Below are 25,531 nucleotides of genomic sequence, written 5' to 3'. Positions count from 1 at the left end.
GTCAAACATTCACACACACATATATATATCAATCAATCAATCACACCCTTTCATTCATTCACACACATAATCAATCAATCACAAACGAACAGACGTCCACACTCACACATACGCACACACACACACACACACACACTCATAAAAGACGATCAATATTACATTCTAAATGGATAGGTGCCAACTATAACACGATCAAACAAGACATTAGATTGTAAGTCGGACAACCTCTCTGGAAGGTCCTGTCAAAGGACCCTTGGACCACCATGGACTAACATCAACGTTCACGCATACTCAAACGTCACAGTCGCCAATCGAACCAACAACATTGTATTATTTATTTGAAACAAACATAGATATATAAGAGAGAGACAAGATGAAGAATATATTGAAAAAGGCAAAGGATGCCTATAAGAGTCACTTCTTCTTGACACAGGGTGTTCAGCCATCTGATGAGGACAATGCAGATCAGATAATAACAGATATCAACCCTATTGAGGAACCTGGTCCGCAGGGTTTCCTGGCCTTTTGCGATGATCCAGACTTGATAGAACAGCTGAACAATCCAAACAACAACAATCCAAACAACAGTCATAGTAGTAGCAGCAGTGTTAGTACTGCCGCCAGCCACACACAACATGCCACCACAAACACTGGATTGACAACAAGTAGCAAGAGCCCAGAGACCACGCCAACAAAGAGAACTGCTTCGACAAAACTCAAACCAGCGATACAGGGCCTGCTAAACTTGGTGTCATCATCAGGACGCAAGGACTCGACTGTGGTCAACACGACGGGCGTCAACAACAATGACAAGCGCTCGACACAGGCAGCAGCGGGCAACTCACAACAGCAGCCAAACAAGGTGGAGAACTCGGAGAAGAAGGAGGAGGGCGGCGTGGAGCGCGCGCCAGAACGCGAGATTTTATATATCAAGGGCCTGGAGGACCTGCCCGACGACTGCCTCAAGCTGATCAAGATGTCGGGCCTGCCCGAGGAAAAGCTGCGAAACAATCTGCAGGTGCTGCTGTACGTGCTGCACTTTAGGACGGGCAAGATAATCAGGATCGAGGGCGAGCCGCCCAAGGAGCCGCGCAAGAAGTTCTCGTCGGAACGCTTCAACGACGGCGACACGCTGCTGGCGCCCGTCGAGCATGCCCAGCTCAAGAAGCTGTACAAGGACCCGGACCAGATCGGCAAGGGCGGTTTTGGCACGGTGTACTTTGCACGTTCCACCAAGGAGAAGAAGATGGTGGCGATCAAGAAGATGCCGCACGTCACCAAGCGACAGATCACACAGAACTTCCGCGAGGCATCCATTCTGTCCAAGTGCAATCATCCCAATATCGTCAAGCTGATCACGTGTCATCTGGACAAGGATCAAAACATGTGGCTGATCATGGAGTTTATGGAGGGTGGCACGTTTGAGGAGGCTGCCAAGGCATGGAAATTCAACGAAAACAACCTGGCCTACGTTGCCAAAGAGTTGCTCAAAGGTCTACACTATCTACACACCAATGGCATGGTACATCGCGACCTCAAGAGTGCAAACATCATGATGTCCGTCGAGGGCAAAGTTAAATTGAGTAAGTTTGTCAATGGTCCGCGAGTCCCCAGACCCACATTGGGATCATTCCATCACTCACTCAATCACAATCAAACAATCAAACTATTATAGTTGACTTTGGATTATGCGAGGATGTGTCAAGCGGAAGCCCTTGCCACATGGTTGGCTCACCATTTTGGATGGCGCCAGAGATGATATTGGGCAAGCCGCATAGTACACCGGTGGACATTTGGAGTTTTGCGATATCATTGCTGGAGATGGCCAATCAACGACCTCCAATGATGGAGTCAGCCGTCAAGGCCATGTTCACAGTGGCGACAGAGGGCGCGGCGGGATTCGATGAGCCACACATCTGGTCCGACACATTCAAGGACTTTTTGGCGCAGTGTCTGAGACCTGATCCGGAGGAGCGCGCCACCGCCGATCAGCTGCTGAAACATCAGTTCATCCGCAAGGCTGACACCAGAGACAACATGGAGAACATCCTCAAGAAGATCTTCCTCACCAATTCACTGATGAACTCTGGATTCTAAGATATGTCCAGGCAACATCCTTCATTCATTCATACACTCATACATCAATCAATCATACAACCAAGCGCAGCCATCCATCCATCCATCCATCCTTTCAATCACAGTCAACCAATCAATCAACTCAATCAACCCTAACATGGAACCATTCCAGATGGAGTGGCAAGCTTGTCTTTTGAGCAAAGACGTCCAGGCCTAGACTCCCTCCCTCACCCAGTCCTGCAATATTGGAGTCTTGGTCGCATGCGACTGTCCACAACCAACCTCATACAAGGACAGTGCGGGGTGGTCCGCATGCGTCCGTCATCACCCAGAATTGACGACTAGTGGTCCTTGGATGACCAAGTCAAAAGGTGTGGCGCAATCAATCAATCAATCATCCAATCATCCATACTTGTAACAACATWACATCCAACCATCCCATCCATCATACCATCCATCCATCCCATCTATTATATTATATTATCTTTTTTGTCCAACCTCTTGACCAAGAACATGTGCGTCGCATTGCACTTGTAGCGACTTGCAACGCCACAAAGATAGCAATAAAGAGCGGAAGCCACCACCGCAGTAGTGACGACACTACCAACGTGAACATCAACCAAATGATCCTTTTTATGCTACTCCAGATAAAGAGCGCTCTATCTCTATCTGTTTATTCATGAATCGCGTCGATATGATCTACTCAATAACGATCTTTCTATGAGCGTATAATGAGTTGATTGTAGTCTGTCTCTTTAGCATCTCGAAATCATTCATTGATTGAGTGATGAGTGATTGGGTCTGATCTGGTGTAGCGTTCTTGTTCTCTCTGAATCCTCCTGCTATCCTACGCTTGGAGTACTCTCTAAAGTTGTAACTTGAGAACTTATTAGCCTCTCTACACATATTCCTATAAAGCTGCAATATCATCTGTCTCTGTGTAGTCATCTTATATCTATCAATGTACAATGTATCTATCTAGATTAATGTATGAGCTGGATTGATTGATTGATTGTTAGACCATCCATTCGTCAATGTATACATCACTTGTTAGATTGATTAGGGTAAGTACTTACAATGATGTGTATTTGTGTATATATATATATCAATTGCACGATGTCGATGTACAATACAATAATGCTAACTATCTCACTTGTGTATGATATGATTGGTTGCTAATGCTATCTATTATCTTGGTCCTCTAACCTTATGACGAGTCTTCACGTGTCATTCAAGTTGGATTCATCTCGAGAAGAAAGTGTGGCAACGAAAAGGGAAAAAGAATCTGTTTTGGACATGATCAAGAGCCCTCCTTTTGTTGTTGGATTGAGAGTACATCGAAGTGAGGCTCAACAACAGACACGTCATTTTAGATAAAACAAAGAAAGATACAAGTACATTGATAACTCGTGTGTTGATTATACCAATGGTAATACATTGACATTAATTGATTGGACGATGACCAGGGATAACAATGAGTCATTTTGTTAATATTTCAGCTTTTTTATCACTTTGTTCCCAATTCAAACACACAAACAACTCGAGAGTGTGGGTTGCTGAAGTGCACTCTCAGCTCAAGTTGCATTCTCAGTTTACTTGCTTGATCAACTCAAAAGTTATATTATAAATACAGGTACTACTTGTTTGTTTTGTTGTATCAATAACACAATAACATAAACATTATATATATTAGTCAATGTCAGAAACAGGACAACAAAACGCTGCTGCTGCCGCTGCCGCCGCTGCTGGTGAGGAGAAGAGCAAAAAGTACAGATCATTCAATCAATCAATCAATCAATCAATCAATCAATCAATCGATCGAAACATTCAATCAAACGAACAATGAATATGATGAATCTAACATGTCACCAATTACATCATCAATCAATCAATCAAATTACAACAATGACAGGGCATTGAACAGAGAACTAAAGAAACAACAAAAGGAAGAGAAGAAGAAGGCTTTCAAGCAACCAGGAGATGGTCAACAGAAGCCACAACAACCAAAGGAGGAGATTGTTACAAGTGGTGAGAACTTTGGAAAGCTCACTTTGAATCAATCACAGGAACGCCCAGGTCGCACATTCACTCGTGTAGCCGACCTCAACCCCTCGCTCGAGGGCCAAGAGGTGCTGCTGTTTGCCCGTGTGCACGTGTCGAGAGCCCAGGGCAACAAGCTGGTGTTCATCTCGCTGCGCGACGCCCTGTCCACCGTGCAGGCCGTTCTGCTCATGTCGGACTTCATCACCAAGTCGATGCTCAAGTTTGCCGCAGGCATCACCAAGGAGTCGATCGTCGAGGTCAAGGGCAAGGTCGTCAAGACCACCGCACCAATCGAGTCGTGCACTCAGAAGGACGTCGAGATTGCCGTGCTCAGCCTGTTCATCGTGTCTGAGGCCCTGCACCTGCCACTGCAGATTGAGGACTTGGCCCGTCCCACCGAGGTGTTTGAGCGTCAGCGTCAGGACGTCGCTGCCATCGAGCAGAAGCTCCAGGACCTCTCACTGTCTGAGGAGGTCAAGAAGGGCCTCGAGGAGGACAAGTCCAAGGCCAACAAGTTTGCTGAGGTCCTGCAGGACACCAGACTGAACAACCGTGTGCTCGACCTTCGTGTGCCTGCCAACCAGGCCATCTTCAAGCTGCAGTCGGCCGTCGGCATGCTCTTCAGAGAGTACCTGCTCAACAAAAACTTCATCGAGATCCACTCGCCAAAGATGATCTCGTCGGCCAGTGAGTCGGGCGCATCAGTCTTCAAGCTGGGCTACTTTGACACTCACGCCTACCTTGCCCAATCGCCACAGTTCTACAAGCAGATGGCCATCTGTGCGGATATGGAGCGCGTCTTTGAGATCGGACCAGTGTTCCGTGCCGAGAACTCGCTCACTCATCGTCACTTGACTGAGTTTGTTGGACTCGATATTGAGATGGCGTTCCGCGAGCACTACCACGAGGTGTTGGACGAGCTCGACAACCTGATGACCTCGATCTTTGAGGGACTCGAGAAGCGCTTCGCCAAGGAGATCGAGTCGGTTAAGGCTCAGTACGGATTCGAGCCATTCAAGTACACGCGCCCATCGCCCCGCTTCACCTTTGACCAGGCTGCAGCGATGCTCAAGGCCATCGGTGAGGAGGTCGTCGACAACGACATCAGCACCGCCCAGGAAAAGAAGCTGGGCAAGATCATCAAGGAGTCGCACGGCGTCGACTTTTACATCATCGACAAGTTCTACGCCACCGCCCGTCCATTCTACACGATGCGCGACCCCGCCAACCCTCTGCTGGCCAACGCCTACGATCTCTTCATGAGAGGTGAGGAGATCTGCTCGGGCGCACAGCGTATCCACGACGCCAAGATGCTCGAGGAGAATGCCATCAGCCACGGAATCAACGTGGCCTCCATCCAGGACTACATCGACGCTTTCAAGTATGGCGCGTCGCCTCACGCTGGTGGTGGTGTCGGTCTCGAGAGAGTTGTCATGCTGTACCTCGGCATTGGCAACATCCGCAAGACCTCCATGTTCCCACGTGACCCCAAGAGACTCACTCCATAAACCCCAACCTCCATCCTTCCTTCCCTCGCGAATCGCTTGCTCGCCACTTGTGTTTTGTAGCAGCGTTCCATAGCTTCCTGGATGGAGTACCTTCTAGGAATGAATGAATTCAACTTGACCTGTCTTCCCTTTCGAATTCTTTATTTACATGAATGGTCGTCTAGGCCAACAAGTTGTCGTTGGCCTTTTAAAAGTTGTGCTGTTGACCTTAATCATACAACACAAGTGTGATTGATTGATTGATAGATTGGAATGGTTCCATCCAGTAGTGGATCACTTTGGTGTGTATATCTTTGATGCATTGCCAAAGAAGATGTCGATTAGTTGGTTGGTGGTCAGGCCTTCGAAACATTGTGATGTAAAGTTGTTCCATTCTTGGTGCGTGCGGATTGCCGCTGGACAGTCAGAGGACCACATCAGACGCTTTGATCCAAAACATTTGATCATGTGATTGAGCATTGGGGCTACTCTTGGCATCACCTCGGCCATATCCAAGTTGCGTCCAAAGTCCTTGGTGACTTCACAGTACATTCCAGACATCTTGCAGTATACATTCTTGGACTGCTTGCTCAGGATCTTGAGATCCTTGCGCCAGGCATCCAGCTGGGCATGGTCACGAGGCTTTGAAATGTGATCGAGGACCACTGTCAATTTTGGATATTGTTTGGCAAACTTGGCCAACAGGTGAACATTGTCATGGCGGACTCTAGCTTCAAAGACTATCTTCTTCTCAATCATGTACTTGATGACAGGTCTGAGAATGAGTGATGTGAGCCAGTCTTGTTGGATGCCTTCCAGCATTGGACAGAGGCCCACCAGTAGTGGCACATCATTGATGATTGACTTTTTGTAACGCTCTTGGAGGTTGGCGACGGCTTCGGCACCGCCATCAGTGATGTCACACCATCCAACTAATCCGGATATTTTTCCATTGCTCTTGGCGGCCATTGTCATTAGACGGTCTGTCTCATCTTGTGTTGGAGTCACCTGGATCAATGCCATTGTACACTGACCCATCCTTAATGATTGTTGATGTAACTCGCCCAATGTATAATCATCATATAAACTATCCAACTTCTCTTTTATCCATTCTCTCTCACTCTTTCCAATCTTCCATATCATAACATTATTGTCTAAGCATAACATCTTTCTATTTAAGTTAATAATAATAATAATTATTATTATAGGTTTGGTATTAATATATAATTGATCAATCGAACAATATTGATTGGATTGATGGATGGTGTTATGAGGGGAATGGAAAGGAAGAAAGGGGAAATGACTGTGGCTCTCTAGGCTGATCACATGAACAACCACCCTCTATTCCACTCGTTGCCCATTCAATTCAATCAATCAATCACACTTATAATGTTAATGTATTTGAGTGTGTGATGGATTGGATTGATTGATGACAAGTTAGTTGCCCTTTTGCCTCAACTTGACCACACTCTCACATATTGAAGCATCAGCTGATGTTACTTCACTTGAACCCACCCTATCACTCAGAGTAAGTAATACACTAAGTATGTAAGTTGTAATTTTTAACTTGGTTAACAACAGTGGGTGTTTGTTGGTGTTGATGTTAATGGACAACAGTATTAAGTATGATTGTTATAAGTGTGTTGCTTGGGTGAGTGGCAGGTGATGGTGAGGGTGAGTGCCTTTCAATCATTATTTATAACTCACACACTGATTGCTTGGGTGAGTGATCAACACTGTGTTAACTTGTGGATGTTGAATCTGATGACAATATGCGGATGTGTGATCAATCAATCATTACTTGCACTGCGCTGCACTCTACTCAAGGTATGTATACTTGTACTGTCTATCTCAATTGATTCGATACATTGGAGGTGGTTTGTTATCTTATAATCACATGACCTCTAAGTTTGATAATGAATAGTGTGTGTTGAATGTTGGTGGTGTTATCACCTCTACATAATGTAGAGCCATCTATCTGATCTATATCAATTACATCATCCAAGTTATAAAGTTGAAGTACGTGTACAGATCAAGAATGATTGGTGATCATGTTCAAAAGGTGGACTTCCAGGTTTTTTCCAGAAGTTGTCAAAGTTGGTCAAGGCCAAATCCAAATGGCAACTGATCATTCATTTAAACTGGATCACTAAAACATACAATGAATATATAATAATATAACGTGATGTCGAATATTAATAGTGACACAGGTATCGAAGTTGAGCCAACTCAACATCAAAGAGTTTCTCAGGTGGCTGTTGTTACTACTTTGAATGAACCAATATCAACTGTAACAGCAACAACAGCACAAACAGAAACATTGCCAATTAGCAAGAATGCACTAAAGAAGGAGATGAAGAGATTGAGAAAGGAGGAGCATCTTATCAAACATCCTAAAGGACCATCACCCAGTCCTGTCATTCAACAAGGTTCAAACTTTGGTCACCTTCCACCATCATCTCAAGGTTTGCTCGCGCCTCCATGTCCTTCAAATGACTCAAACAACAATAACAACAACAACAACAACAACAATAGCAAAAATAGTAACATAACAACAATATCAATTGCAGATATTAATGAATCATTGATTGATCAACGATTCTACATTGTTGCTAGATTACAATCTATTGGTCGTCATGGTAAGAACTTGGCACTCATCAAGTTACGCGACTTTGGAACATCAAAGACTATTCAAGGAGTCGCATCAACAATTGCATCATCACGCACAAAGACTGAGACCACTCCAACAGACACATCTTCGACTATCGAGTCAACAAGGAACTTCATTCGATTCATTGGACACCTCAACAAGGAATCGATTGTACATGTTGAGGTGACTGTGACCAGGTCTGAGAAACCGGTAGAGACATGCACGATCACAAATCTCGAGCTGGTACTCCATGCCCTGTACGTGTCGTCGGCAACTCCTCCCAATCTCCCATTGACATACGATAGTTTGGAGATCCCATCACATGTGTTCAGCAAGATCGATAGCCTAGAGTACAAGGCAAAGAACACGCCACTGAGCCAACACGAGCAGAGCATATTGGCATTGAACAAGGTCAAGGCAAAGAATGGCATTGACTTCATGCCCAGCATGAGGTACGACAATCGTGTCCTCGATCTACGCGGGCCTTCCAGCAAGCTCATATTCAAGGTACAGTCGTCGATTGGATTACTATTCCGTGATCGTCTAAACAATCGCGACTTTATCGAGATACATACTCCGCGCGTCGTCCATGCGCCACCTGACGAACATCGCGGCCCAACATTCCGCATGCAATACTTGGACGAACTACCTGCACAGCTCATTCGCACGACAATTCCCTATCGTCAGATGGTGGTGCTGGGCGACATGCACCGGGTCTACGAGGTCGGGCCTGTGTTCCGTGCTGATCAGGGCAAGACCTTTCAGCACCTCACCGAATACACGAGCATGGATGTCGAGATGGTCATTGAGCGCGACTACCACGACATACTCAATGAGGCTGATACACTGATCCGTTCGATCGTGGAAGGACTGAACCAGCGATATGCCAGCGAGGCAGAGTCATTCAAAGAGCAGTTCGAGTTTGAGCCATTGGAGTTTGGACCCAACCAGCGAACACTCGTACTCACGCTCGACGAGGCCAAGACCATACTGGTAGAGAATGGCGAGGCAGTGTATGATTATGATCTAATGGTGCATCAGAAGAGGATGTTGTACAAGTTCGTAAAGGAGCGTTATGGTGTGGACTACTTCATCTTGGACAAGTTCCCCTTGGATACATGCGCGTTCTATGTGATGGCCAATCATTCCAATTCAAAACAAGCCAACTACTTTGAGTTGATCATCAGAGGATTGGTAGTGGCCACTGGTTCACAACATATTCATGACCTTGCCACTCTGAAAGAGAGTGCACGTAAGCGTGGACTAAGGTTGGAAACAACGATTGGTCAGCACTACTTGGATTCATTCCAATATGGATCAGTGGCACATGGTGGATTCTCAATTGGATTGGAACGATTGACAATGGCATACTTGAATCTTACCAATGTACGCAGATCATCAATGTTCCCACGTGATGATCATCGACTGAAGCCTTGAAGTTCTCGAAGTTGACCGTTAGACAACACTCTCTGACTTATTCAAATTTTTGAATAAAGTGTGTTGGATGAGAACTTCTGTGAAAAAATGAATGAAAGAGTCTTGTGTGGGGGCACTTTCATTCATTCAGCTCAAGCAAGGATTACCATTCATTCTCCCAACTCCTATTACATGTACATACTTATAATTTATACATACATACACATATATATTACACATTACATATTATACACTAGATAGATAGATTGATTGAGTTGACTTTAGGATAGGGTCAATAACATTCAAATACTTAACTCTAGAGAAAGAAGACAGGTCACACATACATTGATAACTATAACTCAATCAATCAGATTAGCGATCAATCAATCAATCAATCACAATCAATCAATGCCTATTTATTCATCACCATACGATACTACTACAACGACTCATTCATTTATTCATCCATCATATCAATCACAACAACAGCAACATCATCAACAACAACAACAGCAATTCTACAATAACAACTTTGTATTCAACAACAACAACACTATGAATGAGAATAGTAATAGCAACATGATCAACATAAATAACAATAATAACAATAATAATAGCAATAACAATAGTAACATCTTCACAAATTCAACTACATCACTGTCATCGATGACAATGATGATGATGAACAATGACAATAATAACAACAACAACAATAATAATAGCAATAGTAATCTAAAGAAGAGAAAGAAAGAAGGTGAAAAGGATAGCACTATTAAACAACAGATAACACTACCAATGGTTCATAATCCATTCCAATCATCACCTACATTGCTCAACACCAAGAATGATATATCGAGCTTCATCATCTTTCAACATCAACATCTACAAAGCAATGGAACCAGTCACATCCACAACACTCTACTACAACCACAACAACTACATCATAATACACTACTATCATCTAAACAACAACATGAACAACAACATCAACAACAACAACAACAACAACAAAACAATCAATCAGGATCAGAATCAACAACAACAACATCATATCAAAGTAACAAAAGACATCAATTTCAAAACAAAGAAGGCTCAGTCAAGTATCAGTCCATTCAACCTGTTGAACCAAAGGAGATACGCTACAGTGAACAGATAAGACTGTCGCTGAAGGCACCCGAGTGGAGAACACAGCTGATGCCAGAGTTTGACAAGCCTTACATGCGATCGCTGCTGGACTTTCTCGACACCGAGAAGGAGACGGGCATCATGCTGTGCCCTCCCGTCGACAACATATTCAATGCGTTTAACCTGACCGACTTTGGCGATGTCAAGGTCGTCATACTCGGCCAGGACCCACCACACGGCACCTACCAAGCGAACGGCCTCTCATTCTCGGTGGGTCCCGGACCGATCACCGCGGCACTCACCAACATCTTCACGGAGCTCCAGAGCGACCTGGGCGTCTGCAAGAAGGTGTCCCACGGCGGCCTCGAGCAATGGGCTCGCCAGGGCGTCCTCCTGTTGAACACCTGTCTGACGGTGCGCAAGGGTGTGCCAGAGTCACACAGCAACAAGGGTTGGGAGCAGTTCACCGACGTTGTCATCAGCACGCTCAGTCGTGTCCGCACTGGAATCATCTTTTTGCTCTGGGGCAAGCAGGCTCAACAAAAGGCGTCACTGATTGACGGTGAACGACACACTATTCTCACGGCTTCGCATCCTTCACAGTTCTCTGCGGCCAAAGGATTCTTTGGATGCAAACACTTTAGCAAGTCAAACAATATATTAGTTCAATCTAAACAGATACCAATAGATTGGGATCTTGATATCATCAATAGTAACAATAACAACAACAACAACTCGATTACAACAGCAACAACAACATCAACGACATTGGACAATCATAACGTTCAATCAAAGAACAGACAACATACTTCTACCTCTTCATCATCATCTGCGACATTGACAAATTAGATTATAATTGATTGATTGATTGAAAGGTAACATTCAATAAATCAATTCAGAATAACAACAACAATGATGATGATCATCATCATTGTGTATCCCTTTGGTTATCAAACATCATCAGATGTGATGGATTCAATCACATAACCCGATATAGGATCATTGTGGTGCGTGTGTGTCGGACACACCCCACAATAACAATCGCCCACAACATAATTATTATCTCAATCTGCAAGGTTTGCAAGCTGTTACCATATGAGGCTGGGCAATCGTCTGCAGTTGATCCAAAAATAGTGAAAAATAATTGGTAAAAGGATCAACCCCCACTGGGCATTTTCCGCTTTCCCCATTATCCCCAGGGGAAATCACAATTTCGTGTTGTTTTGTACTTTTTGACATGTGGTGTCAAACAAACAACAAGTTCAATTCCATTCACTCACTCCATTTCATTCATTTATTCACTCAACACATAAACAACACTCAATTGTAATACATCTAAATCAAATTATAACAACAAACTTATATTATCTATATACCTATATCTATCTGTATCTGTGTATTTGTCAGTATAGGTGTTACTCAAAGATATAAGAGTGGCTTCCTTTAACAAACTCAACTATTTGTGCTCTTCGCTCACACTTCCAGAGTGCTACGATTAGAGTAATCTTTATATTTATCAATCAACCAATATTTAAACAACAATACAATGAAGAGCGAAGTAGCTGCCAATATCTTCGGAATTCTTGGTGCCATAATATGGTCAGTCCAACTTATTCCACAAAGTATGTATAATAATCAAGATTTATTGATATCAGGACTAACCTATATCTGAAAATAGTTAGACTCAACTATAGATTGAAGAGTGCAAAGAATCAATCACAATTATGTTTCCTATCTTGGTACATTTGTGGAGTTATCATGGGTACTTACCTAATCTATGAGAAGGAGACTGTTGCCCTCATTATCCAAATGTGCCTATTCACATTCTTTTGCTTTGTTATATTCTTCCAGATCAGACATTATGAAAGGTATGTATATCTCCCTTCCTGTCTGGATTAATTCCACTGTCACATACTAACTAACTAACTAACTATTGGAAATGAATTGATCAGTAACTCAAAGAAGAAGACATTCTTGACAACATTTTCAATGATTGCCGGATGCGCCATGATATCATTTGTTGTGGCCGGATTCATATATTTGGCATTCGTGGACATTAATGGAGCATTGGGAATGGAGATCTTTGTTTCTGTTCTGGCCACTTTGTTCATGGCAGCAGGATTCTTCCCACAACTCTTGGTGGTCTATCGTTCAAAGTCACCACAAGGTCTTAGCAAGCTATTCATTGTAATGGATATGTTTGGAGGTATCTTTGCAATTATCAGTCTATGTTTCCGAGAGCCATTCGAATACCTTGCCTTCATGACATACGTTGTGGTGCCAATCTTCCAGGCGATTCAATTGGCTCTGGTACTATACTATGAGAGCAAACAACCAAAGTACAAGAACTGTGAGGAGGAAGGATCTTTGGAGATGGGACAACGTGGATTGGATGAGAAGGCAGACATTTCAGCACCGGGCGATCAATCTTCAGGATCCGCCTTTCTCCAGAATGACGTTGGACTCGATTCGGCCGAGGGAGGAGATAGTCTTGCGACCAATCCATTCCTCAATCCAGCACTCTACAAACCATTATCATCTTCTGATGAGGCAATCGATGATCCTTCCGACCCAACAGCAGTCCCCAATCTTATTCGATCATCTTATATTCTCTCTCACAATATGCCAATGGAACAAGAGTTTGATCATATTGTGCCCAGTTCAGAGACTGACCTCGAGCAATCATACAAGAAACAGGCAATAGTACTCAATCAAACCTCGGCATTGTTTGAGTGTCCTCAAGAGATAGCTCGTTAACGATGAGCGCGTGGATTTAAAGGAGAGGAGCGCGCCACTTCTCAAGAAGGGTGACAGTACTTTAATTGAATGGAAGTGCGCGCTCAACATCCTCTTACCCTCCTGCCTTACAAGTTAAGTCAGCAAACTATCAAATCAATCATTTCTAATAATAATCAAATAACATACATATAAACAACCAAAAGAGATATATTTAAAGTCATGTCAAGAGTCTAATAATGGACCATCGTTGTTCTTTCACACACTAGGTCTTGACAATCAATAATTGTAGTGTGATGGGTCATCCATAGTCGGGTCAGTGTCTCTCGGTCACTGATCAAACAATTGATATACAAGAGTATTTGGGGAGGCGTGTGGATTGGTTATTCCATTAATGGTGTTTTAGTTGGAGCTTGTATGTGATTGATTGGAGGGGTTTGCGGTGAATGTGGTAAGTCTTAAGTGTGGTTGTTGAGATGATTGATTGAACGATTGGATTGGGTGAATGGGGGTGAATGGGGGCGAGTGCCCTTTATGGGTGAGATTAAACTTGTAGGTCCAATCAAGATGGATGTTGATGATCACAACAATATTGATGTTATTAATAAACAGTCTATATTTGAAAAGGCCACCACATTTATGTATGATGAATCAACATTGATTGATTGATTGATTGATGGATTGATTCATCCTTTAGTGGGGTGAATGAACGAAGGAATTGACAACATCTCTCCGAGCAAGAGATAGGCCATCTCGAGAAGAGGCGGCGTTTGATTGATTATTAAGATTACTTGCTCAATACGTTGTTGTTTGTTGTTGTTGTTGTCGTTGTGCTCTCACACACATTCACTCTGATCTTATGAGTGTGTGAGTGTCTCTTTGTGATATATAAATATAAATGTATAATGATGTGTGATTTAGATGTGATGTGATGTGAATGTAATGTGATGTGTGACTTGTCATTGTGGACCTTTCACCTAAGCCCACCAATGTTGACAGCTTCCTATTGGACGGCTGGGCGGCGCGCAACCCCGAATCCAACTCTATTCCCAAGTGGAAAGGCATCTCCCCAGTCTCCATTCATTCTACATCTTACCTACATAAGACTAAAGATACATACTACAGATAATAATAAATATATATTACAAATCGAAGATTACAATACAAGCCTAGACTTTTGAAACTTATCAACTTAAAGTTATTCCTCTCAATCTTTCAAATAATATAGTTTGACTGATCAAGTTATCCAACATCTTAAATTACCTTCAACTTCAACTTTATCAAACAATCTTGATTGCCCGGGACACACTGATCAAAGACTCCCATCAAACTTTCAAATTAAATATCCAACGATCTTCTAAATCAGGATGTTGAGATTCTTGAAACGACAATCTTCAACCAAACAGTTGAAACAGTCTCAAAATGGAGCCACGACCGGACAACAGACACATGGAGAGGACCTGGTGGAGGACCACCACCACAACAACCACCTCCAACATCGTAGTATGCCTACCATCAACAACAACAACAACAACAACTACAATGTCTCCTCTTCTTCATCAAATACATCTTCCTCATCTTCATCAACATCAACATCATCTACCAACTTTAAACAGTTCACACATTCAAAGTCATCATTGGACCTGTCAATATGCTCGACCAGCTCAACATCAACATTCACTTCAAGGTCAAGACCATTGTCTTCTCGATCAAGTACACATAGTCAATTGAAAAATAATACCTTTAATAGCAATAGCCATCGTGGTGGCGCACCAACATTGTTACTTCCAACCAACTCAATATCAACTCCAAGAACAACAGGTGGCGTCAAGCAACAAACTACATTCATGATGTCAACTCAACATCCTACTGTCTGTGATGACAACAACAATCAAGTTGGACCATCATCACCACCTCCCAGTGTAATCGAGTTGATGTCACCAGATAAGAGGAGATCGCTCAACTCACCACCTTTGGTATCATCTCCACCTCAGACTCAGACTCAGCCCCAGCCTCAAATACAACAACAATCACAACATCAATCACCATCATCAAAGAGTCGAGTCGATACCAAATCAATATCTGTAATCACCATCAATGTAATCTACTTTAACAGCAAGCTCAATGGACACTCATCACTCAATGTAACCAGCAGCACTTCAACGTCCACAACCTCTACCGCTCAAGACTCTCCACTGACCTCACCAAAGAAAGCGAGCAAGTCAACAATCTTTAGTGGCGCTCACCTTTCATTGCCACTGTCCAACTACTCGTCCAAGCTTGGAAGGTCCAAGTCATCTCCACCTGTGGCGGCCGCAAACTTTGGATCATCAAACAAGTCGCAGTCACCGAGTCTGCGGGTTGCCTCTCCACCCAGTCACGCCAAGCCACACCAAAAGAACATGAAGATTTCGCCATCGACGACGTTGGCTGAGCTGCTCAACATGTTGATTCCAAACCTGATACACTATGATAACCTTCCAAAGGCAATCTACGCCAACGAGGAATGGGAGCTGACAAACAAAAAGCCAGGCGAGGAGAGACAGTGCTATGCACTGTTCCGCAACTCGTCTGTGCCTCTACTGCACAAGGACAAACCACTGAGGGAGCTTGGTGTAAAGGATGGAGACACCCTGGATCTCAAGACTGTTTACCTGGAGAGCGTCCATGTCAAGGTACACATCCCCAAGTTCTATCAGAGTGAGTTGCCAGCTGAGGCCGTCGTCAAGTTGACGCCATTCTCTTCAGTGCGCTCAATCATTCACAAGCTACACAAGAAGTTCAATCATACCATCGACCTGACGCAGTACGGTCTTTTCCTAGAGAATGGCGAGAAGCCAGAGCAACAGCAGATGTTGGAAGAGGATGAGCTGTTCTCAACATATGGCATCACGGCGCAATCCAAGTTGGTCTTCCGCACTCTGGCCATTGCCGACATCATGTCAATGCAGTATGGATCGGTTACACTCCATGTGTTTGTAACAGCATCATACTCCCGATATACATGTATTCAGTTGATGTTTGAGCCCAACACTCTAATATCCGTTGCACTCAAGATAGCCTGTCAGCGGGCAGGCATATCTTCAGAGCGCTCCAAAAAGTGTGGACTCTTCCTTGGACTCAACGATGACGATGCCGATGGTGTCTGGATGTCCGAGAACCTAACTCTGAATGATTATCACGTTGGATTCAATGTAAGTCATTTGAGGCAGTATCTGTCCAGTCTTGTACTAACAAACAAGTTGTCCTCAATCACAGAACAAGTTGGAACTAAGACAAAGATATAGGACATATCAAGTATCTGTCAAGTCACCAAGAGATACTAAACTTAGTATGCACTTTGATCAGAATGCTACAGTGTCAACTCTGTTTGAATGTATTATCAACAATGAAGGAGTTTCAAACGCCAACTCTTACTCATTGCTATCAAAGGACACTGGACTTGCATTGGAGATGAGCAGGAACCTTTGGTCATACAATAATTGCACAGAGCTGGAGTTCAGAGAGAATCCCGAGAGGTTGTTTATTTTCAGCAGCAATGATAGTGATAGCCATCATATTCCCAAGATGATTTACATTGACTTCAACGCTCCCCTGGACGTTGAGTTCCCCAAGTCACTCGCACTGGACAGTGATCTGTCGCCCAACTCATATACGTTAAAGAGAATGAATGATGGTGACTCCAAGCTGGATATGAGGCAGTCCCTCAGACAACTTGGAGTCCAACCAGGCTCACGCATCTTCTTGGCGATCAGTCCTCCAGTCGTCCAGACCAAGGCTGAGCCACAATCCACAAGTGAGCAGGCATCCAACCTCAATCAAGTGTCATTCACTGTTGCCACGAGTCCACCAACAACCTCTAGTGTTGCAATGATCGATTATCCCTCATCAATCAAGACGCCAGAGAGTATATGGGACGAGCCGACAGCCATCGACCACAATAATCACTGCACCAACAACGATGAGGACGATGTTGAGGACATTGTCACAACTCTTGACGCCATGTCGTTAAACAAGTTGGTGATCCGTCTGACCTCAGAGAGTTCACATGACCTAATGTTCATGAGGGCAATGTTGATCACTCATCCTTCATTCACAGTCACCCGAGACCTGTTGGAGAAGTTACTTGAGAGATTCCGCGTGCCCAGTGAAGTGCCACAAAAGGAGAGAATGGCCATCCAACTACGCGTTGCCAATGTGATCAAGTATTGGGTGGAGCATCACTCTGAGGACTTTGACGCCAACGATGCCAAGCTGCTCGTGGACTTTGTTGACAGCGAGCTCAAACTAGTGTTCCCTCAACTGGGTACAATGATCCATGGTTGTGTCGAGCGTTCATGTGGCTTCAACTCCACCGAGTTGGTCAGGACCAAGAGTGATGGACAGACCACTGACACACCAAGGAAGCGCCCTACTCTTCAGATCACACTCTCCGATGAGTTCCCGGCAAATGGATCATGGAGACGATACCCCAAGGACTCACCTACCGGCGCCCCACTCTCCCTGTCTGCCAAGGACGAGCATGAGTACTACATCAAAGGTGTGACCAGCCCTTCTTCCATTTTTGACTTTGAAGATGATGAGATTGCCAAGCAACTCACCGTGTTTGATCATCTCTGCTACTGTGCCATCCGCCAGAAGGAGTTCTTGAACCAGGCCTGGAACAAACAACATGCTACCAAGCACTCGCCCACCATCCTCAAGATGATCAACCGATTCAATGAGCTGAGCCTATGGGTGGTGAAGCTTATCTTGGAGCCAGACCGTCTAAAGACACGCGCCAAACGTATTGAGCGAATAATCAAGATTGCTGAGAAGTTGCGCCAACACAACAACTTCAACTCTTTGATGTCCTTGTTGGCGGGTCTCAACAACTCTGCCGTCCTACGTCTGAAGCACTCTCGCTCGATGGTCTCAAAGAAGTACCTTGAGAGTCTCGAGTCGATGGAGCGTGAGATGAGTTGCGAGTCATCCTACAAGAGTTACCGCGAGGTACTCCGTACCACTGTTCCACCCTGTGTACCATACATTGGCGTTTACCTGACCGATCTTACATTCATCCACGAGGGTAATCCCAACGTCGTTGGTAACAACAACCTCATCAATGTATCCAAGTACATCCTCATCTACAAAGTGATCTCTGAGGTTCAACAATACCAATGGACGACATACCACTTCAACTATGTTCCAATCATTCAAACCTTTATCAAAGACCTGCACACGCCAACCATGCAAGAGCTCTACGACCTGTCACTCCAAAAGGAGCCCAAGTGTGCGCTAAAGTCTGACTTGCTCTGAGTCCAATCCAGTCTAATCTAGTCGAGTCCAGATCCATTACTTGTTGCTTCCGCAATAAATATATTTATCTTTGTACATAAAATAGTGTCGCGACCGACTTTTGATGTGTAGCTGTTGTTGCCACCAACCATTCGTCTTGTCTACGAGTCAGACTCTTCAATCGACCAGCTTGTCTTCTTAATGATAACCTCAGTCTTGACTAACAGTTGATCGTCCTTGATGAATCCGTTGTTCTCAAGTATCGATGTGCGTATTGCCTTGCGATCGCCCCAGCCTTGGCCACCCTTGATCGGGAACGTCGTCCTAAAGTCCTTCTTGACCGACTGGCTTGGATCGCGTTGATTGAAGAACTTTAGATAGTACTCCAGTGTGAGACTCTTGCCCTTGGGCACCTGATTGGTGTCCAGGAACAGGTAGATACTGATGTATCCCTTGCTATCGATACTGTCGCCATCAGTGTAGAATCCAATGAACCATTGAAATCCACCAATTGAGAACTTCTCCGATTGAATATATCCCTTCTTCTTCAATAGACTATAGTTCTTTACACACCATTCCACCTTTGTGTTTGTGTCAACTACAATGGATTGATTGAGTTAGTTTGATTGATTGAACGATTGAGTGAGATGGACATACTCTTCTCATTAACAGTGCGTTCCAATTGCTTTATCTTGTCATCCTTGGATTGGATCAATGTGGAAAACTCCTTCTTCATGGTGGAGATGGTATCGGTGTAATGTGTCTTCATCATTAGCAAGTGCTCAGCCAGTGATTCATCTATATGTGTCTGTAGGTATTTCCTATCAAACTGTTGTTATAGACAACAAGTGATCGAGTGAGTGGATGTACATGTCTTGTCAATGTCATTGATACACATACAGTCTTTGTACATCCTGATTCAAAGAATGGACATTGAATATGATAGTTCGGACATATGTTTAGTTTGTGCTTCTCAAACTCCTTCTTGACGAGCTTGGTGCTACACTTGTCGCATTCAATCTCCACCATGTCACATTCTACCAAATGGTTCTGAAAGTATGTACATATATGTGTCAGTTGGTATCTACCATTGGGTGATGGTTTGGTAAGTTACTTACGTCGATACCTGTATATGTTGAATCACCGCCACAGTGCATGCACTTTACCGGTCGATGTAGACACACTTCCAGATGTGCGTCCATAAGTCTCCTTCGAATAAGTCCACACTCTTTATTGTAGCGACAGTATTCGAAACTGTGCTCACATGTGATCTCATGCTTTGTAGAGTTCTCCAAGGTGAGTATCTCATTGCAACCATCCTCATCCACGACCCATCCCGCTCCCTTCTGGAACTTGAAGTGGAATTTACAATATACCTTGATTGATTGATTGAGTAAGTGAGTATGTCGTTCAGTATCATGCGTGAAGTATGACAACATACACTAAGTGTTCTAAGATGACGCTCAACAAAGAGTGATCGCGAGAGTTTCTCCATGTTTAGTGAGCAGCGACACTCGGGACACTCTTGAGACTTCTTCAGGGACATTAGAATACATTCCATACAGAATAGATGACCATTCTTGCACTGTCTAGGCTTGTTTATAATCTGTAGACATATACCACATTGTAACTCCTTTGTCAACTCTTGATCAACGATTACCACCTCTATTGGTACAGTGTTCTCATCAACTGCCACAGCTGCTGCTGCATTATTATGTTGTTGTTGTTGTTGTTGCAGTAGTTGTTGCTGTGAGCTATTGGAAGAAATAGAGTGCATCATCTTTTAGTCTAATCCTTGTTGTTTGGACTTTCCTTCTTATTAAGGAGGATGTCTATTCAAAGCAGTCAATGTTTGATTGATTGGTTGATGTTGATTGGATTGTTTGAATTTCAATGTTTGTTGGTATGTATGATTGATATTAGTATAAGTAGTAGTAGTAGTAGTAGTAGTAGTAGTTGTAGTTGTAGAGAGGTAGAGTGAGATTGAGATGAATGAGCTCACTCAAGGTTGGATGACACTGTGAGTGACTGGATGTATTTGTGTGGGTTGTGTTTGTTTGGGAAGGGGTGAGCTGACATCAACCACCTCTCTATCTCATTCTTGACCAACTTGGTCCAACAACATACCCTCACACACATACCCTCACAATAATTATCTCATCATTGCGACTTACTTACTTACCTACAAGATAAGTAAGTATCTATCAATCAAATGGCTGTAGAGATAACAGATGACAGTCTTAGGTTGATGCAAGAATGGGCAGATAAGAACAATGAGTTATTGTCAGCAGAGATCAATACAAAGCTACAAGTATGTGTCATAGACATTGAGTGAGCCCAGCAAGTAGATGATAAAGTGTATTGGGATGTTGTTCACTTATGCATCCAATCAATCGATCATTGTTATAGATACAGGTCATTCTAGGATTGACAGTTGTATTGGTAACATTACTTGCGATGACATGTCTGGTATGGTTCCTGAATAAGAAGACTATATCGGAATACTATAGAACTAAACAACAGAGTACTTTATCATTGTTTGCAACTGGTATGTGTTTGACTGATCATCAGTCATGTCAGTCATTTTTGGTTGATCATTCGATCGATTAATTGATTGAAGTTATATGAATAACATGCTAATAACAATACAGAGATAAATCAAGTTGATACACCATTCACTCCAATAACTAAAGAGATTGAGCAGAAGATACGAAAGTGATAGATATACTTGATTACATAGAAAATAGATAGGTTGATGAGGTGATCGATCACTCATCCAATAAACAGCGCACCTAGTAGCCGTAACACGCTACTACATTATGTACAATAAGAATAGATCTCATTATGATGATGATGATGACTTGGACCTAGATGATGATGATGATGAACTACAAGAACATGACGAGACTATAGTTGTTCGATCATCAACTTCAAAGACAAACAACAACAAACGAACACGTAGAGGAAAGAGAAAGAGAAGACATGGAAAGACAGTGACGCCAATGCCAATCGATATTGTAAAGGATGGTCCACCACCTGTCTCACATGATGCTCATCCCCTGACCCTGCCACTGGCCCTGCCAATGGCACCACCACCTGTCAACAATGAGATCAGCTTCCATCGAACACATATGCTCTACTCGCGAGCACCTGTTGCACAGTACTCAATTCCAAAGTGTACGTACTCATCCTCGTCCAAGCCTGACCGACTCATGACTGACTGACTCTGAATCTATGATTAGATGGATCATACACTGTTGATCATGACGTTGATCTATTGTTGTGGAATGTATTCTGCAAACCGATCACTTGTTCATTCAATGTCAACTCAATGGATCATCCCAATAATGATACATATACAGCTTTGACATCAATGAGTGACAGGGTGATGGCCACCAGGAAGATGTTTGTTGGCGTGTTCAAGAAGCTCAAATGGTTCCCTTACGATGCCATACTTCTCAAGTTTGTAGCCGAGTCACAGGGCAAGCAACATAACAACTTCCTCACAAACATAGAGGTTAACGCCTCACAGCTCAACATAGAGACATTGATTGGTACCAACATCGAAGTACACTATGTCTATCGCTTCGTCCTGACCGTCATCAACAATTTATTCCCTTCAATCAAACTCTGGGGATCACATTCAAACAAGAGCATCTTTGCCAACTGTTAGTATTTCCATCCCAATCCGGATCCAGACTCGTCGAATCACTCACTCAATCATTCAATCATTCTCCAGGTTTACTCGAATATTTGATCACAAAGAAGTACAAGATATACCTCGATCACTTTGTGTCCATGTTCAATGTATGTCGAGTGTCCATGTCATGTCCATGGTCATTGCTAACCCTTCCCATCATCATTATCATCAGTGTGATCAGTTCATCATTGGCAAACTCAAGTATCTCAGACAGTTCTTATGGTGGATGTTTGAAGACTTGGTACCAAGTATCATATCCAATCACTTTTATTGTACCAATACTGCCAGTTCCAAACACTACATCTATTACATCAAATCTGATTGGATACGTATGGCCAGAGTCCAACTACTAGCACTCAAGCGTTCCAACTATCGATCAATTACATTCAGGGTATGATGTCACTCTCACTCCATCAATCAATCAATCACAGACTCACTCATTCATTCAAATAATATTAGGATCATAATATATTTGGAAACAGACGATCTGGATTATCATTCCTGCGATTCCTTCCCAAGGAGAAGTCACTTCGTCCGATCGTGAACATTGGATATCCAAATACCAAGTTGTCATTGATATCGGATGAAGGATCATCGATTATTGAGTACAACTTCCAAGAGTCTGGTAACTCTTTGGCGTCAAGGGGCGTCCTTCCAGTACTACGTTATGAGATTGTTAGGAACCCATCTTTGATTGGATGCACAGTTGGCAGTAGACTACACATATACGAGCTGTTCAAAAATGTCAAGCCCATCCTACGTACACTCAAATCAATCTACATGATCACATTGGACATTAACAAGTGTTTCGATTCATTGAACCAGGAGAAGTTAATGTCAATCATCTGTGACAAAGTAATCACTCATGTATGTATCATCACTATATGATTGATGGATTGAATGACCATTCTAAAAAAAACAAACAAACAGAAGGATTACTTGGTCACCAATATGAAGACCAAGTCCAAGCTTGGCCACTTTGAGACACATACTGTGGCCACATCAGCAGATGACTTGGGCCACTTCATTGAAGAGAAGACTCGCTTGGAGAATAGGCAATCATTCAAAGAGTTCCTATCTGTAAGTCCAAGGGAAGACCAAATTGAACTTGGACATCCAACTTACCAAATCAATCAATCGCACTCATACTCATTCCAGCAAACTGTACCAAACTCAGTGGACAGAACACATGTATTGGAGGTACTGCAGGAGTTGATATTCGAACATGCTGTAAAGTACAATGATGACACATTCATACAGAAGAAGGGTATACCTCAGGGATCAGTCTGCTCCACAACATTATGTTGTCTATACCTTGGCGATTTGGACAATAGACTATTGAAGCCAAGTCTACTCAAGAATGATCCAGGTGCCTATAACATGATCGCCAGGTTTGTCGATGACTACTTCTACATCACAGACTCCAAGAAGAATGCTGATCGATTCATGGACATATTCTCCAATGACACAGACCTCGAGTATGGTGTCAAGTGCAACATTCAAAAGACACTCAACTTCCCAGATAACACACAATCACTTATCATGTTTGATGATGGTACGTAAGCATACTTCGTTATTGTCAATTGGCCTGCCTTTATTGACCATCTACTCAATAGAATACTATATTCCTTGGTGTGGACTCCTGATTGGAACCAAACACTTTGAGATACTTCAAGATTATTCAAAGTTAACTGGAAGGAGTAAGTGTAAATGTATCAACATCACTCAAACAACTAACATGATATTATTCATTAGGACTTGAGGATTCGTTGATATTCAATTCCAACAACAACTCAACACAAACATGGGAAAACACTCTATCACAGTTATTGACCAAGATAATCAATCAGAAGTTGTATGTTATACTGATCACCTTTTTGATGGATTGTCAACTTACTCATATATCAATCACAAAAGGGATATACTACTCATTGATCCAATGTTGAACTCACTCAAGACAGTCTATCTAAACATCTACAGAACATTCTTATTCGTTGGAATCGTTTTCCATTGTTGGAACAAAGAGTTCTCAAACACAATTAATCAATCCGCGAATGAGATATCAATAGCCCAAAAAAGTAGGTCACAGGATCAATCAACCAATCAGATCAACCAAACTAACATATTCATTTGTCATGGAAAGGTATTGTTTTAAATCTGTCATTTATCACTCGCAAGCTATTCTTGAGGAAGATTGGACGATCTGATTTGATACCTTTGGTGGAGTTCAGTTGGATGTCAATGAGTGCATTTAGACATGTGCTGTTGAGGAAACAATCAAGGTACAGGTGTCTACTTGCAAGACTATCATTCACGCTTTCCTTCCAACAAAAGTATAGGAACATCCAACCAAAGTTACAGTACCTTCTTAATATCAATGCATATGACATTTTGAATATTATCTACTAATAATAATATTACAACATTGTTGGTTCCTTGGTGTTCTTCTTCAATGGACCCTTGTAAGTTGGTTGTCAATGGTGGAGTTGGCAGAAAGGCTGCACCAAGGACCAAAGAATAAAAAGTGAGTTTTTGAGTTTGAATATTGGGTATCATTTATTGGAACATTGTGGGACAATTAAATTGGCTCGTCAGTTAATTTTTTTTTTTTTTTCACTTCGACCAGGCTGATTATATATAATGTATGTATGGTTTATTTCGGATCTTCCAAATGATGTGTGTGAGTGAGCTGCGCGAGCGAGTGATCAAAAAGCTGCCGCCAGACAGCCTCCAATCTAGTTTATTTCATTTGGACTACCACCATATAAATATATAACTCGTTTACTTTAATAATGTCAAGATCAAGATCAAGAAACAAGAAGGATGGGGGGGATGTACAGAAGGAGAATGAACAGAAGGATGTACAGAAGGATGAACAGAAGGATGTACAAGAGGATGACGTTAACACCAAGTTCGAGAGGTTGTTTGGAATGTTGGGTGATATGCAACAGAGGATGAGAGCCTTCGAGAAGAGAGAAGGCAAGAAACCTGCGAGATCAAGTGAAGAGGATGAAGGTAGCA

At 42.9% G+C, this 25,531-nt stretch overlaps 12 protein-coding genes across 12 annotated transcripts; 9 read left to right on the top strand and 3 right to left on the bottom strand.

Moving 5' to 3' along the window:
• Nucleotides 1–373: 373 nt before the first annotated feature.
• Nucleotides 374–2,097, top strand: SAMD00019534_068340 (hypothetical protein; the record flags this gene model as incomplete). Its single annotated transcript, XM_012897946.1, has 2 exons — nucleotides 374–1,583; nucleotides 1,676–2,097. 2 exons carry the CDS (start codon nucleotides 374–376, stop codon nucleotides 2,095–2,097), a joined length of 1,632 nt encoding a protein of 543 aa, XP_012753400.1.
• Nucleotides 2,098–2,778: 681 nt separating this feature from the next.
• Nucleotides 2,779–3,024, bottom strand: SAMD00019534_068330 (hypothetical protein; the record flags this gene model as incomplete). The annotated part of the gene is made up of 1 exon (XM_012897945.1): nucleotides 2,779–3,024. A coding segment is annotated over one exon (246 nt), but the record flags the coding sequence as incomplete, so codon positions are not given.
• Nucleotides 3,025–3,772: 748 nt separating this feature from the next.
• Nucleotides 3,773–5,627, top strand: SAMD00019534_068320 (hypothetical protein; the record flags this gene model as incomplete). The annotated part of the gene is made up of 2 exons (XM_012897944.1): nucleotides 3,773–3,843; nucleotides 3,989–5,627. The coding sequence occupies 2 exons, from the start codon at nucleotides 3,773–3,775 to the stop codon at nucleotides 5,625–5,627; spliced, it is 1,710 nt and encodes a 569-aa protein (XP_012753398.1).
• A 273-nt stretch (nucleotides 5,628–5,900) lies between these two features.
• SAMD00019534_068310 (hypothetical protein) lies at nucleotides 5,901–6,629 on the bottom strand (the record flags this gene model as incomplete). Its single annotated transcript, XM_012897943.1, has 1 exon — nucleotides 5,901–6,629. The coding sequence occupies one exon, from the start codon at nucleotides 6,627–6,629 to the stop codon at nucleotides 5,901–5,903; it is 729 nt and encodes a 242-aa protein (XP_012753397.1).
• A 1,162-nt stretch (nucleotides 6,630–7,791) lies between these two features.
• SAMD00019534_068300 (hypothetical protein) lies at nucleotides 7,792–9,693 on the top strand (the record flags this gene model as incomplete). Its single annotated transcript, XM_012897942.1, has 1 exon — nucleotides 7,792–9,693. One exon carries the CDS (start codon nucleotides 7,792–7,794, stop codon nucleotides 9,691–9,693), a length of 1,902 nt encoding a protein of 633 aa, XP_012753396.1.
• A 534-nt stretch (nucleotides 9,694–10,227) lies between these two features.
• On the top strand, nucleotides 10,228–11,646 carry SAMD00019534_068290 (hypothetical protein; the record flags this gene model as incomplete). The annotated part of the gene is made up of 1 exon (XM_012897941.1): nucleotides 10,228–11,646. The coding sequence occupies one exon, from the start codon at nucleotides 10,228–10,230 to the stop codon at nucleotides 11,644–11,646; it is 1,419 nt and encodes a 472-aa protein (XP_012753395.1).
• A 909-nt stretch (nucleotides 11,647–12,555) lies between these two features.
• SAMD00019534_068280 (hypothetical protein) lies at nucleotides 12,556–13,554 on the top strand (the record flags this gene model as incomplete). Its single annotated transcript, XM_012897940.1, has 2 exons — nucleotides 12,556–12,665; nucleotides 12,750–13,554. 2 exons carry the CDS (start codon nucleotides 12,556–12,558, stop codon nucleotides 13,552–13,554), a joined length of 915 nt encoding a protein of 304 aa, XP_012753394.1.
• Nucleotides 13,555–14,900: 1,346 nt separating this feature from the next.
• On the top strand, nucleotides 14,901–15,256 carry SAMD00019534_068270 (hypothetical protein; the record flags this gene model as incomplete). The annotated part of the gene is made up of 2 exons (XM_012897939.1): nucleotides 14,901–15,036; nucleotides 15,150–15,256. The coding sequence occupies 2 exons, from the start codon at nucleotides 14,901–14,903 to the stop codon at nucleotides 15,254–15,256; spliced, it is 243 nt and encodes an 80-aa protein (XP_012753393.1).
• Nucleotides 15,257–15,383: 127 nt separating this feature from the next.
• Nucleotides 15,384–18,831, top strand: SAMD00019534_068260 (hypothetical protein; the record flags this gene model as incomplete). Its single annotated transcript, XM_012897938.1, has 2 exons — nucleotides 15,384–16,727; nucleotides 16,792–18,831. The coding sequence occupies 2 exons, from the start codon at nucleotides 15,384–15,386 to the stop codon at nucleotides 18,829–18,831; spliced, it is 3,384 nt and encodes a 1,127-aa protein (XP_012753392.1).
• Nucleotides 18,832–18,971: 140 nt separating this feature from the next.
• On the bottom strand, nucleotides 18,972–20,590 carry SAMD00019534_068250 (hypothetical protein; the record flags this gene model as incomplete). Its single annotated transcript, XM_012897937.1, has 5 exons — nucleotides 18,972–19,408; nucleotides 19,468–19,639; nucleotides 19,711–19,860; nucleotides 19,929–20,186; nucleotides 20,252–20,590. The coding sequence occupies 5 exons, from the start codon at nucleotides 20,588–20,590 to the stop codon at nucleotides 18,972–18,974; spliced, it is 1,356 nt and encodes a 451-aa protein (XP_012753391.1).
• Nucleotides 20,591–21,022: 432 nt separating this feature from the next.
• SAMD00019534_068240 (hypothetical protein) lies at nucleotides 21,023–21,529 on the top strand (the record flags this gene model as incomplete). Its single annotated transcript, XM_012897936.1, has 3 exons — nucleotides 21,023–21,121; nucleotides 21,220–21,358; nucleotides 21,462–21,529. The coding sequence occupies 3 exons, from the start codon at nucleotides 21,023–21,025 to the stop codon at nucleotides 21,527–21,529; spliced, it is 306 nt and encodes a 101-aa protein (XP_012753390.1).
• Nucleotides 21,530–21,629: 100 nt separating this feature from the next.
• On the top strand, nucleotides 21,630–24,073 carry SAMD00019534_068230 (hypothetical protein; the record flags this gene model as incomplete). The annotated part of the gene is made up of 7 exons (XM_012897935.1): nucleotides 21,630–21,987; nucleotides 22,053–22,478; nucleotides 22,550–22,617; nucleotides 22,683–22,901; nucleotides 22,970–23,377; nucleotides 23,441–23,590; nucleotides 23,669–24,073. 7 exons carry the CDS (start codon nucleotides 21,630–21,632, stop codon nucleotides 24,071–24,073), a joined length of 2,034 nt encoding a protein of 677 aa, XP_012753389.1.
• Between the last annotated feature and the right edge of the window lie 1,458 nt (nucleotides 24,074–25,531).

The sequence above is a fragment of the Acytostelium subglobosum genome (assembly GCF_000787575.1).
Source record: "Acytostelium subglobosum LB1 DNA, scaffold: scaffold13, whole genome shotgun sequence".
Lineage (NCBI taxonomy): Eukaryota > Evosea > Eumycetozoa > Acytosteliales > Acytosteliaceae > Acytostelium > Acytostelium subglobosum.
This window is presented reverse-complemented; position numbering and strand designations above follow the sequence as displayed.